We start from the raw sequence: 14,962 nt of genomic DNA, 5'->3' as shown, positions 1-14,962 counted from the left end.
TGTGTTTTTTTTTCCTGTTTAAATGATCACGATTATGAAATTACCCACATTTTGAAAGTGCCTATCACCATAGCACCTGGGCGCTTTATAAAAAAAAAAAAAAAAAAAAAGCTGTCTGGCATGACAGAGAAGATCATCACTCAAGAACCTACTGGTCTCCTGCTGCTTATTCCTCATTTCAGGTGTATCTACCAACCGAGGATGAGGAAAAAAAGCAACAGATGAACTCCAGAAAAAGATCATCTTTTTCAGGCAAGGTTTAGATCAGAGACAAAACAAACACTGAGAGACCCAACTTCCCATGAAGAGCCAAGTAGCTATTTCCACCCATGAAGCTAGTTTCCCAGGAAAAGCCTTGTAGGAATAGGTTCTATACTGTATTTAGAAATTTAACAAAACATGTATCAACAAAGAAGGATCCTATCGGCCCAGAGTACAAATTCAGGTTATACTCCACCACAACTGGGGTAACCATCAACATTTGGTAAGGTATTTGCCATCCTTATAGATAAGGAGAGAGGCCTCTATTTTGTCATTTCTGAATGTTAAATTTTTAAAAAATACAGAGACTTCTCTTTACATAACAATATATGCTTCTCAGTGAGGACTGGGAGTCGAAAGGGAAGAGAAGTTAGCCCCCTTGGCTACCGTTTCATAGCCTTTGGGTAGGCAGGCTCACCTTGCTGGTTTAGTTCTGCTTCTACTTTTGCCGCTGTTTCCCCACCACACCCAGCTTTCTAGACCAAAATACCAAATTACAGCATCAAATAAGGGGGTGGGGGGAGGAATCAAGTTATGCCTATGCCCTGGTCCATGGTAAGTAGATGTGTACCGGCCCTGAACAGGCCACTGGTCACAAAGCAAGCTCCAACTTCTCCAAGCAGAATGGAATTTCTCTGTGCTCCAGATTATTTTCAGCTATTTATAGTGTACGTATGTTTCTGAATAGATTGTTTGTCTTTAATACACTGGGAGAGAATGTAAGTGCACAGACATATATACAGAACACAGGGAAGAAGATGGTAAAACCTCCCTCTGTCGGTTTCAGGTGCAGATATTTGTGTCTTAGAACCTCTTGGAGCTTTTCCTTCAATACAGAATAAAACCTTGGTTCCTCAGGGGGTCCTGGTTAACTTTTGAATCCAAAGATGCCCTTTATATATCCTGTAAGGCCACTCTTGGCCTTCTGCTCCACCTTGTCCTCCAGAGGTGGGAAAGCAACATGATTAAGGGCCAGGTCAAAGAACAAGGGTTTGCATGGAATGGGCTGGAAGCCAGGAGGGAAGTGCACGAGGCTGACTTGCTTGCTGACAAGAGAAGGATCCAGACAAAAAGTCTCAAACCGTTCCGAGAGTGGCTGAAACAGACCAATGCAGAAACGCAAATTAAACACATGTCAAATCAAAGCTGACAAGGGTCAAACAAGCAAAGAGGATTAAGCAGCAACTGAGACAACAGAAGCTGAAGTTCCCTTGTGTGCCATCTTGGACCCTTGAAGATGGTTTGAACCCCTGTCAAAGCATTGCTGCAGGATCTCTGGAAAACCTTCCCATGTGCAAGGAGAAAGCTAAATTTAAAAAAAATGAAGTTGCCACACTAGAAGCTGCAAGCAGCAGCCTAGTCTCTATCCAAGGAACCCCACCCTGTCAGCCACCTTTAGGACTTGCAGAAGGAAAACAAGCCTAATAAAATCTCTTAAATACAGTAGTCGTGACCAAACTCCAATCAGCATGACATTTCTTGAGTTGTTAAGAGACACACAGCTAACAGGCTAAAAGTAATACTCATTAAGAACATTACTGAAATTTGCCTGAGATCTCAGCTCTTACCTTGCCATCCTTGACCTGAGATGGAGACTCAGTCTCATGACTATCATTTGCATCTGCAAAATTGAAGAAAGAGCGGTAAGAATAACAGGCTAGATCTTGGCGTAAATTAAGACCGTCTCAGGAGTCAGCTGTCCTCTGAGCTTAGCTATAAGCCTTGCTTTCTGGGATACGCAAGACAGTATTTTCAGTAGAATCAACAGACTAAGAGGATCACACATACTCATCTACAGCCAACACAGCTCTCTCCAGATGGAAAGTGTCGTGGTTTAACCCAGCAGGCAGCCAAACCCCACGCAGCCGCTCACTCACTCCCCCAAGCCCCGGTGGGACAGGGAGAGAATCGGAAGGGTAAGAGTGAGAAAAACTCATTGTTTTGATGAGATAAAGACAGTTTAATAGAACAGAAAAGGGAAAATAATAATAATAATATTAACAATGATAACGATAGAATATACAAAATGAGCGATGCACAATGCAATTGCTCGCTAACCGCTGACCGATAACCAAGTAGCGATCGGTACTTCCTGGGCCACGCCTACCATTCATATACTGAGCATGACCTCACATGGTATGGAATACCCCGTTGGCAGCTGTGCCGCCTATGCTCCCCCCCAGCCTCTGCTTGATAGAGCATGGGAGCTGTCCTTGATTAGGAGGGTACTTAGCAACAACTGAGAACATCAGTGTGTTATCAACATTCTTCTTGTATTAAATCCAAAACACAGCATTAGGAAGAAATGTAACTCTATCCTGGACCGAGAGCTTCTCCTTCACATTGCTGTGAGAAGCTCCTGAAAGAAGCACAGATTTTGAGTTCAGCACAAAGCAGCAGATGATGAGAAGACGCCAGTGAGGTCTGTTAAAGCAACAGTAAGGCAATAAAAGACAAGGCAATCCATTACTTATCTTGGGTTTCCAGCAGCAAGCACAGCAAGAACAGCAGCCCAAGATATACTGAAGTTCATCCATTCCCCCAAAGTTCCCCTAATGTGGTCGACGCTGACAAAGAGCAGAACATCACTGCTCTCCCCTTCCTCAGTAGTTCTCCCAGCTAGGCAAAGCTGGGATGAGCAAGGCCAACTTGTTTGCAGCAAAAAAATTAAACACTAAATAGAATGTTCTGTGCAGGTTACCGAAATAGGTGCACATCCTCACGAAGCTTTTTTGCATCTCTGGGCAGGGAGCAAGATGCCAAATGTCTAGTCATTGGTTGCCTAGCTGCACTACACACAGCTAGAAAAAAAAGCTAGAACTGGGGGGGGGGAAAATGTTTTCCAGAGCCGACACAGATCAGAGTGAAGTGGAAAAACATTTGGAACTTCAGAAATTAAATAAAAGGAATGACATAGCCGCAGGGGCATTATGGAAGAGCTCTAGTATAATTGTGCAACTCACCTAATATAGCTGCTGCTTGCAAGGAGTATTTCTCTGCATTGACTTGAGTGATCAGATCCTGAACATCAGGCAGCTCCTAGGTCATTAAAGAAAATTATTTGAAAGCCTGAAACATGCCAGAGTTTAAGAGTTAGAGCAAAGGTAAAACCTGAAAAAGTAAGAACTAAGAAATTAAGTCCTAGTGCTGATGAGCCCTCCCAGAAGAGGAAAAGCTACAGTACAGTCCGTCAGGCACTACAGAAGTAGTATGACAGGAAGTGCAGATGTGAGAAAGTGTGGTAAATTGTTACGGATTTGTTACAGCAAGTTATGACTGGCAAGCAAGTGGCCAGCTGAAGCATTTTCACATCACTATAAAGTCTCTACTGTAATGTGTCAAGCAGTCACACTTGATTTACTCCTCTCCCTACTTAAACATCAGTCTTGAATTGTAATGGTCTGGCATCTAATTGACAATAAATACTGGGAGAGAGTTTTTTCATAAATTTCAGCTCCCTTCTACACACAGGATTGGGCTCCTACCTTTAAGCTGTTCGTATAAGCTCCAGCTCCTGACTGAACCTCGCGGGCATATTTCAGCACTCTTTCATATAAAACAAGAGCTTCACTCCATTTCTTTACCAGGACATAGGACTGTGCAATGAAGAAACACCTGCAACAGTAAAGAGTGGCTCATTGACATGTTTGTCACCCATACCTTTTGCCAACTCAAATGACTGATAAGAAAAGATACTACTAAGAAGCACTGGCCAGTTTCCCCTTAGCATCCAGTCTTCACTTCACAAAACGGCAAAGGAAACTGCATCAAAGCCCTGTACAGCACATAGAGCTTTGGAATAATAACCTTTGAAAATGTAATGCCTGCTAAAGAAAACCTGGCTGTTTCTCAATCACCTGTAAGCTTTGTACACAAGGGTCTTCAATCCGATCTCTTTTTGGAAGTTCTTGTCCTCTTCTAGGCCAGGAAGCTGCGTCAGCTCCACAAGGTTCTGTGCAAAAGAGAGTCAGAGTAACAAATGCGGGCGTTGTTTTCCTCTGGAATCTGCTGGAGTAAGAGAAAGCTGCCCCTTTTAACAAGTCAACACTACACTCCCATGGAAATAGTTTCCAGTTTTCTAATTATCAGTATGCAAACCTTGTGAAGGACATTCATTGAAACTTGTGCAAGTTTGCCCTCAGGACAGATTTCCTGACACAAACAGGAATTAGGACAAAAGACTCCTCAGATTTCGCATGAATTAATTCTTTCATAAGACATTTCCCTTTCCTATTCACAACTGCTTCAGCCACTGGCTCCCACAGTTAGTTGAAAATTTATGTACGAAATTAAGAAACTGCTTATGAAGAACAAGTACATTTTAAGTATTTTTAGCTGCTACTTTCTCTGGCCAGCAGAAACTAAGGTAGCTACCAGAGTGCTGCATAAAATAGTCAGAAAAACTATTTTAAAACTGCATTAGAGTGTACAACCAAGGGCACCCATTCTAGCAGCATTTTCTGATCACAACTAGATAAGGTTTTTTGTGTTTCATGTAGATGTTGAACATCTTCAACAAGGTAACTGTAGGTACTCAGTTGCTCTTCAGACTTCACTGGCAGTTCACTTGCACTGCTGTATTTTCTACAATAACTTTTTGTACCAAAGTTCTCCAGTCAGTATGAAGAATTGGATTTGTTTTCCCAGCATTACCTGCAAAATTATATCATAAAGACGGATCAGGTCCTGAGGCCGTGGTGTGCGCTTGCCATCCTCTTCTGACCGCTGCTGCTGCAGCAGTGCCTTCTGCAGAGACTTTGCCATGCTCTCATTGCGCTTGATGGCTGTTGACAGCTTGATGTAAGTCAAATAACTAAAAAGATAAAAGATAAAATACCATTAGCAGACTGTCAGAACTACTCAGACATTACTCTCTGTTCTGAAAAAAACCCTCCCCCCAGTCTAAGCTGATACTAGTAGCGGAAAAAACATTTGAAAAGTCAACATGAGAGTCTTAAGTAAAATGTTTTCAAAGCTGCATGAATCAGATCCTTAATTGTACAGTCATTCTTTGCGACCTGAGAGGCTCAGAACAAAAACCCCATAAAACAAAAACAAACAAAAATAAAATCTTGACATAAGAGCATGACTTCTTTACACTAGTACAGGCAGCAATGTTTGCCTATTACCTGTGTAAGTACTGGATGTTGGACACCTTCCCAGAATCGCTTTCCAGAGAGTGTTCCCGCTGCTTCTGTAGAAATTGGGGACAAAACACTGCATCATTTACTTAAAACTGGCAGCTGAGGGAATAAAACAGCTCAAGGTTTGGGTAACCCACGGAAGTTGTAACAGACTTCCAGGCAAAAGAATGAGGGCTTCTAGATTGCTATTCACCCTCTCCAGTTCCGAAGAGAATAAAATCAAAGGTGAAAAGACTCTTTTGCAGCCTTTTATTAAAGAAATGCCAGCCTTTTTTACTGTTAAGCAAGTTTAACAGTAACAAATCAGTCCCAACGAAAACTATACTGCTGAAAGTAGAAACACCAACGTTTGCTGCTTACCTGGTCTGGTTTCAGATCTTCCCGAACAGCCTGAATGGCATCTCTGCACTCACTGAGTAAAGATTCAAACAAACGTTCCTTTGTCTCCTCATTTTCTGCCTAAGAGCAAAGGAAAGTTAAGACAGACATCTATTAGAAATTTTTGTATTTTGCATCCCATGATGCAAGAATTAACTGAGGAGATTAAGCAAAGCTTCTCCCAAATTATGGCTTTGAGATCCATGGGTAGCTAGAACTCCAATCTGTACCTGTCTGCAGTATGTTCTAGGGGCCAAACTGCCAGAAAGTGTGGGGAACGTGGTCAGTGCTGAGAATTTAGCGGCACCGAAGGCCTAGCACACACAGCTCTGATCGCCTCATCCCTGCAACAGCTGCCTTCCCAGCAACTCCCTCCCCTTCAGGATGGCACCTACACTGCTCCGAGAACAGCTGAGGTCGGACTGCACTGTGGGAAAGGCCCAGCAACAGAAGAAGAGCTGAGCATTACGGAACTGGCAAACTACCAATGTAGACTGCTTTTGTTATGCTCATTTAACTTTTCTCATGTGGTAAGAACATGTAGATGTTTATCTTTTCTACACTCCCACTCTAGTAATGCTCTCCGTGGCAATAATTTGTTTGTTTAAAGCATTTTTTAAAGTAACCCTGTATTTTAGTAGCAGGAGTGACTGAGTGCTTTTCTGCTGTCACCACAAGTTTTGTCAAAAAAATGAAGCAGCTTTTGGCCTTCTGCCCCACAACCAAAATTTGAAAACAACTTTTGAAAAACGAGTTGAAGCCTGATCTCTGTCTAATGGACTGGCATATCATGTACCCAATTAAACAATGCACCCAAAACCAAACCCAACTTCCATTCAGGTGACTGAGAAGATAACCAGATGGGGATCGCAGGACTCTTACTGAGTCAGTAAGAGAAAACTGCCCAGAAACAAACCTCAACCTCAGCAATCGAAGGAGGGATTAAAGTGTATCAGCACTGCGCTATACCACTTCTGTGTCACGTAGTAGCGCAAGATGAACATTGCTGCAACAAATTTGCAATTGTCCAAATGAATAAAAAACTGTCTAAAAACATGCTCGCTTTTTTATCTTCGTAGAGCTCTACAGTCTCTGCCTCTCCTCTTTTCAGGTTTGCAAACCCATTAAGGAATGTTATTTTTACTCCCTCACAAAGCCTCAGGTATCTTGACCTGAGATGAAGGCGGTTTTTTGGGTTTGGGGTTTTTTTTTTTTTGAGATTTGCTGCAAGAATTTTTAAGACTAACTACTGAGAATAACCAGAGACGAGTCTGACAGCATTCTCAACCTCACCCAGAGGAGCACAGCAATTTCAGTGTATGCACAAAAATGAAAACAGACATAGCTAGATCATCAGTCAAGCACAAACAGGGAAAGGGCTGGGCCGTGCAATGAAACAAAGGCTTTTCTTTCCAAGCAAAAACTCCTAACATTAACCTGATTCTACGTATAAATATGCATATATTGTGATTTGGGAGATATCAGATCATAAAACTGAGACACGAGTGCTACAGCTGGTGATTCAAATGCCCTGACAGAACAGCACAGGTTCAGTCTTAAAGGGATCCAGGGAACTGATCCCACTGAACCCACTTCTGAAAGTCTAGTGGTGCTCATTTCTAATTTTTAGTTTGTTCTAAAACATTGTGTATCATCTCTGAAAGTTATTATCACCCATTTTTGCTACAGTCCTAGCTACCAGAGATGATGACAGAATCCTTGAGGCAATACCAGATAGGAGCACGCTTCCATTGCTCTGCCCTTTAGCCTTCTCCCTTCTACCTGGTTAGAGTCAATGGGCCCTTGAAGTTATGCATTCAAGCCTACAAAAGGGCTGACATAAATAATTTTAAACGTGGATTTGTATTTCAGTTTGGCTTATTTGTTCTGTTTCTCCCGTTACCAATAAGACACTGAAGGCAATGATATAATTGTGCTGAGAATCTCCATTTTTACACAAAACACACATTTGTGTTTGCTTCTAATCAAACCCTGAAGAGCACTGCTGTTACGTTATGGTTTCAACTTAGTGAAGACTAGCAGAAAGGTCCCAAAGATCCCAGGAACCACCACAATACATTTAGCTGAAGCTGGACTGCCCATCACAGCTGACACAGCAACTGCAGAACTGCTTTCAAAAGGCCAAGTTTTAGCCCTCTGGGAATAAATACTGCTGCTGCGCTCTCACCATTACTAGTTGTGATCCAGTACCACAAAACTCCTCTGTTTAGTCAGACCTTCCAAGGAACAGAAAGCAAGATGAAAACAAATTCAGATCACTGTTCTGCCACAGCTTTATGGAACAAAGAGGGCAACGAAAGTGAAAAGGTCCAACTGCTAGCCTGGCAGGACGGAAATTAGTGTTCAGTGTTCCCTCATTTAAGCTGCACTTCCACCTGCTGGCCATATTAGCGTACTACCTACAAAAAAATAAATTCAGCAACATACAATTCATAACGTTAGACTAGTTAACACTAATGTTTCCTACCCGGTCATATTCTGTTTATCCTACTCACACTATCTTCTTAACACTATCTCCTGCCCTTGCCTGCTTGCCTTATACCTTTGTAGGGTTTTCATTTTATCATTTAAATTTCTATTAATCATCATTATTCTCCTGGTGATAAATGTTTTTGATGCTGCAAAAAGCCTATCTTTAGTGGCAACAGTTGTTACTAAAGATCCTTTCACTGCCTTTTAAAACAGCAAGGGTGCTGTATGCAGCCACTGAGAAGAAGAATACCTGGGCACCATTTCCAAGGAAAAAGCTCCAAGGAAACTTGGCTGCAATACTAAAGACATGCATAGTGTGAGCCACTGCAAATGTTTCAGAACTGTTACATTTGAAATTAATTTACATCCTGACATTTAGTAATCCTCTTCCTGCTTTTGAGGATTTGCATAAGTCAAGAAGAGAATACTATAAATCTCATAGCAGCTGCTTCACCTGGCAAATTGCTTTTTGTTACTGAAAAAAGACGATCGATACGTATCTTTTTTCTTTTGGTTGGTCTGAAGCTGGAGCATTTGAACGAGATACTTAAAGAAATGAGAACAGTAATTCAAAACCAGATACTCTTAAAATTGTAACCTTCACTTCCAGATAATAATGGTTACCACCCTGCACTGAGAGGTAGCACTTCTGGGCAGCAGAGAGTGTTCAAAAGAGCAGTAATACTCAGAACAGATCTCCCAGACTACCACTTAGTAGATTGTGGGAGCTATCCCCAACTGACACTTCAGCTTTGGGTTACAGTCAGTATTGCCACTTTTACTTTTAGCCTTCTAACCCCAAGTTTGAGATAAAGATTATTCAAAAGCTTTTAGTCCAGGTATCACATATTATCTTGCACATTGAAGGAAAGAGGACACCGGCACTGGAGATGGCTTCTGGGTTACCTGAACAATCGCTGCTTCGTTGTCGGCCAGCCCCAGCAAGAAGATCCTCACTTTGTCTATCTTCACCGGAACAGTTCTTCCTCTCCATTCCACCTCACTCATTGTGGCTGCCTGCTTTGCTCGAGTTTGGGTAATCAGCGCCTGTAGAGAACAGACTGAACTTATGAGCTTGAAATTTAAGGTATCCAAAACTGAACCTTTCAAATTCACATTAGATTTGACTATTTTGAAATCAAAGGGCTTTTTAGGAAAGTGTGGTTCCCCTTAGAGCCCAGGCTTGCTTGCTCTCTTCTGATATGTTTTGGCTTGTGAATGGTGTGCTGCGGCAATATTTATGCTCAACAGAGTGCATGCTTCACCTTGAAGAATGCAAGTAAGTTACCTCCAGTTTTTCTGCAAGAAGACCTTCAGTGCCACCAGACCTCAGTCTCATCTGCATCAATTCATTCATAGCAGACTGGTCACCTGAGAGAATTAACAAATCGAGATCACATTCCCATCTGAGTTCACAAATTATTTTAATATAGAAAAGCTAATCAATAGATTTTATACTGGCAATCTGGGGACAAAGGGGATAAACTTGCAATTTCATTCTGACTTCATAAGCAAACTACTGCAAACTGGTATTTTGTCTTTTTACACAAAACCACATGCACTGTTGCAAAATGAGTATATTTCTCCACTGCTACACTGACCTAGAATGTATACAGAATTTGCCCAAAATATTATGGACTCACTATAATGTCACCTAGACCAGTATTCAACTATCAAGTCAATATTCCTTTCCTGTGAACAAGCCTTGCTCTTTGTTGGAGATTAGGCATCCCCCCTTTCCTTACCAATATTATAGGCACAGTAGCGAATGTTGGGCGAGATCTCTTCCACACGCTGGTTGTACAGTACAGCTTGTTCTTCTGTGAAAGCATTGGCCAGTTTTTCATATATGGTCCTACAGCAAAGAATAAATATTAACACTGCAGTGTGTGTCATTTTGTGAGATGCTATCTTAAGGGAAGAATTTGTGTCTCTACTCTGGAGGATGCTATTTCTTCAGCAGTACCTCCCAATTAAGTGCACAATTAACTAAACAACTCACAGAGTTGCTGTACATATATAAGTATATAAATTTACTAGACTGATCCAATACTACTTACTAAATGAAGTTGGTGAAGTGGGGAAACTCACTTGCATTTGTTGAAAGCCTCCATTGCTGCCTTCCACTCCTGGTGTTCAAAACGAAGCATTCCTGTGAGGTAAGCCATGTATGCCTGCAGACAGCACGAGGGCAAGTTAATTTCCCCGAGACCGACAGCCTAGTTTGTACAACCTTTAGTACAAAGGCTGCTGCGAGGCCTACAGTAAGTGATTAAGCCTTGCCCTTTTCACTTGGTCTTCCCACAGAAGACAACTGATTTGGATTACAGGTTACTAGCTACCTACTTTTTTTTCTTTTAACTGACATCGCTACATTTCTAAGGAGATGAAAGCAAAGATGTTTCTTGCTTGTTATGCAATCAACGTGGCCCACTGATGTCACAAAACTTTTTTTCCCCCCCAGCAATAAACCACAAAAAGGCAGTTTTAATTAACTGAGTACCACTGCAGCCCCTTGTTCAAGGAGGCTGGCGTCAAAACACAGTTGCTTTCTGTGTTCCAGGAACCGAAGCCACAAGTCTTGTGTTCTAGGTGGCTACTTTAGGACAATTAACAAACAGATAACTCAACAGATAAGCATGGCTTCTTAGGCTGTGTTGCATCATCTTAGTCTCTCAATTCTTTTTACTTTTATTAAACATACTGCTCTTCACAGCAAGGACAATCATTTGATACACTTAATCAACTTCTGAACACCAGGTCCTCATCTTGGTTGGTGCCACTGGTTATTTCTGCAGTTGCAGCAGCTGCATTAAGTCCAAGCTATTCAAAGGGAGACATTATCCGGTTCGAGCGTCAGTCAATTTTGGTTATCTATTGCTAGATGAGAATAATCTCTTCACCCAAAACCCAAAGGTTTCTTGTTCAGCTTTTGCTGTAAAACAAGATCAAAGTATCAGTGGTTACCTGAGCTTCCAGCTTTGTTTTGGCATCCACTCTGTTACTTTCACAGAGTCGCTCCAGCTCCTCAGCGTGTTTCACAGCTTTGCGCAGGCGAGACAGCAAATGAAATCGTTTGCGAGGTTCTGTGTTTGCTTCCTGTTTCAGCTGCATGGCATAACTCCAGGCTCTCTCTGCATCCATCAGAATCAACAGCAAATACCTGTGGGGCAGATGAAGATTAATGAAAAAATGATGACGTTCAAACAAGTATTACCAGATCACCACTAGTTCTTTGCCGCGTGATCTGCAAAGTTTGGTAACAACCAAGCTTGGTTAATAAGAGGTAGATGCTTTTATTTCTTAAAGTTCTAAGCACATAAAGTCGTATTACCCCCTAACTGTTTTCTACTCTATTTTTCACTACAGAAGTGTAATCACCCAACTGAGGAAGAGAATTGGGTATCACTCTGTAGCACCACAGACATTGTGAAGACAAAGGGATTTATGATTTTAGGTCGCTCTTCAAACTGGTTGAACATGGGTAAACACGTCTGTTTTCCCACCAGCTAGTGCTATAATGCATCTGGCTTCTTAACAATACAGGTAAAGACAGCATCGTGTTTTCTTTTCCCCACAAGAAAAGACGAGACAGCAGACATTTCAAGTGTTTCTAAAAGCCAGGAAATGAGCCCAAGATCTCGGCTATTCTCCACATGTTCTATCAGACAAGCGTTCTGCCAAATTTTGAAAATCTAAGTAAAACTTACAATCCAGTATTTCTGTTCAAAGGGAAGGGATTATGTCTCCAACCACAACCTTGCTGGCTACACCATTACGTTATCAGCATTCACATGGCTACCTTGCAACAGATCTGAATAAGCATTTCCTCTTTAAGATCAAAGTAATTTACTGCTTATGAAATGAACTCATTTTAGCAACTATGAGGGAAAAGAAGGAACTGGCTGTTGCTGCTCCCTCTTCTCCCACTTGTTCACATGAAGCAGGATCTGAGCAGTGCCTCTTCCCTGCACTGCAGCCTGAACTTTCATCTTTCATTAATATCAACAACACACGTCTCTGAAAAGAAACATTTCTGAGTATATTGTTTTCCAGCACACCCACATGAAAATAAATTACTGAAATGAAGGAAATTATTCACCAATATACAGAATGCTTGATTCCATCCAGTGACCATACCTGTTGTCTGAGAGAATCTCTTCAGTTACTTTCTTCCCAGTGAACTTGTGCCTGTTTCCCATCTTGAAGTTGAGAGTTTTTCGGAGCCGCCTTAGCCTACGGGAGCAATAACCCCTAACGAAAAGATGACCACAGTCAGTTTGGCCAAAGAACAACTTTGTTTCTGTTTACTGCGCTCTCCAACTAGAAAAAAAGGACTGAAGGCTGTGACAGACAACGTTTTAACAACTAAGAATTCCATATATGACAGACAGTAAGAAGTAGTTCAGAAATTACCTGTAAACCAGAGGTTAATAGACTACAAGAAAGGTAAGAAGACATGTAATAATTCCTGATCTTGAAAAATCAGAATGGTGTTCTCCTTCTGTCTAACTGCTTTATGTATGTTTACTGAACACTCAGTTCTGGAAGAGTATAGTGATTATCAGTGAGGTGTTAACAAGCTCTTAAAGGGCAATGGAGAAAAAAGAGCCAGTCTGTATCCTCCTAAACGGAACAGTCACACCACATTACATCTAATGAAAAAAAGCATACATTGCTTCACGTGAAGCAACCTGTCAAGAGGTATTTACTTGGCAGATCGTTTTTGTTGCCTGCTACAGTGGGTTTACATTTTAAACGAAGTAAGCCAAGTCACACTAGTAACTCCAAGACATCCGCACTGTTTACTAACCTGTACCTCTGGAAGTCCCCGTGTCGTAAACCATGCTGCTGCTGAGACTCCTTCACAATCTGAAGGACTGTGATTTGCGTTAAGGCAGATTGACGGTTCAGTCTGTTACCAGTTCTCTGTTGTACCCCAAAATAACAGAAGGGAACTCTACAGGTTCCATTAAGCAAATGCACTTTGAACAGAGGGGCACCCAAAAACCTCCCAAAAACGCACAGCTGAGAGAACTGATGGTCCTAAAAGACCTCATGACTCCACTGCTTACTTCAGAGCTTTATGACTGTCATCAAGGCCGAGACTAAGATGTGCCACAAGCACCTCCTCCTACAGACAACCACGAGAGTCTTGCTGTTACCAGAGCTCGTTCCAGGATAATACGCTGTGCCAACAGATGCATCTAGGCTAATATAACTGACTGCCCTAGCTAAGCTACACCGCCCCCCCGATCACACTTGTGACACAGTTTTGTTGGCAAAACTGAAATAGAGAGAAGCTTTCCTGCCCTTAAGTGTCCCACCTCTCAGGAAAAGGACAGAAGCACACTGAGCAGAATCGCTGCTACCTTTCTGACACAGCTTCCACAAACAAACTGCTTTCTGCATACTAAGAACCTCATAAAAAGAGTTTTTGGGAAATATCCAAGGAGCTTATTTTCTACTCAATTTTTCAACACATTTCTAGTTTTACTGCATATTACTGTAACAAGTACTCTGCGACAGAATGCACTGGCCTGTGACTTGCGATAGCATCACTCCACGACTTCCATCCAGTCTACGCATTCTTCAGCATATTTGCCGATTTCTGTGCATCCTGTATTTACTTTATTCACTTAGTTATGCTACCAAAGAAAATCATGCTGTATTCTAATAAATTTACTGATGAAATTCAGTTTACAAGGCAGTTTTTATTTTGTGAAAGAAAATCTCTATAATAAAGAAGAAATCTCTGTGCTGTATGTATATCCCAAAATTTCCCTTTTAAGCTTTACCAAGAAGCCTTACAAAAAAACCCCCACAAAACCAAAACCAGACTATGTAATGATGACATCAAAAGAAATACTATTACTATAGTTAAAGAAACCATCAGACTTTTCAAGTTTAAAATGGCAGACTTCTAACTGTTTTCTTGGAATTGCACCTAAAAGAAAGTCTCTTTTGTTTTAAGTATTAAAAACCTTCATCAATAGTTATTACACTGAATTAGTCTGCATTTGTGGAACAGACAAGTCAAACTGCAATGCCTCAACACAGCACTCCTCATCCTCGCTGTCTATCTAAGATTTTTTTCAGACTGTCTTTTAGTGCAGTTAACTCACCGAATTCATATCCCCTAGTTTATTTACTTTTTCACTGACTCAGGTATTCCTAATATTACCAGGGCAATTACTATGTCTCCATCTTACTCTACAGTTACTGACTTTACAACACCTGCCATATGCTAAACGGAAAACTGCAGCCTTATTTCACTTAAGTTTTCCTTTCACCCAGAAGATAAAACTCAGCTCTATCACAGCTGTGCAGCTGGACTAGTTTCACATGAAAGTTTCACATACAAAAATGCCACAAGCTTTACATGCCACATCAGATTTTAGAAGCGCTAAATCTAGAGAAGCCGGTCTGCCATCTCAGCATACCTGTGAGATTTATTTTATCCATATCGCCCGCTTCAAGCATTAATATTACCGCCAGATACTGACAGCCTGCTCTTATCTACAGCACGCAACCTAGCGCAGAGTTCTGCTCTGAAGGCTGACAGCTGTCAGGCGGTTCGGAAGGAGAAGCTACAAAGGTAAAGAATAAATCCACGATTCGGAGATGCAAAGCCGACTCCCCAGTTTCATCCGAATCAAACCCCCAGTGCCAGGGACGGCGCGGGT

The 14,962-nt window shown here is 41.6% G+C and overlaps 1 protein-coding gene across 1 annotated transcript; it reads right to left on the bottom strand.

Annotated features, from left to right (window-relative positions):
- Positions 1–232: 232 nt before the first annotated feature.
- Positions 233–13,181, bottom strand: SRP68 (signal recognition particle 68kDa). Its single transcript, XM_009582041.1, has 15 exons — positions 13,090–13,181; positions 12,417–12,530; positions 11,244–11,439; positions 10,368–10,450; positions 10,022–10,131; positions 9,565–9,647; positions 9,183–9,323; positions 5,766–5,864; positions 5,391–5,455; positions 4,915–5,074; positions 4,119–4,213; positions 3,747–3,876; positions 3,225–3,300; positions 1,830–1,882; positions 233–1,357 (listed from the first exon to the last, which is right to left on the bottom strand). Exons 2-15 carry the CDS (start codon positions 12,476–12,478, stop codon positions 1,130–1,132), a joined length of 1,581 nt encoding a protein of 526 aa, XP_009580336.1. The 5' UTR covers positions 12,479–12,530; positions 13,090–13,181; the 3' UTR covers positions 233–1,129.
- Positions 13,182–14,962: the final 1,781 nt, after the last annotated feature.

This window comes from Fulmarus glacialis, unplaced genomic scaffold, assembly GCF_000690835.1.
Source record: "Fulmarus glacialis isolate BGI_N327 unplaced genomic scaffold, ASM69083v1 scaffold20957, whole genome shotgun sequence".
Classification (NCBI taxonomy): Eukaryota; Metazoa; Chordata; class Aves; order Procellariiformes; family Procellariidae; genus Fulmarus; species Fulmarus glacialis.
This window is presented reverse-complemented; position numbering and strand designations above follow the sequence as displayed.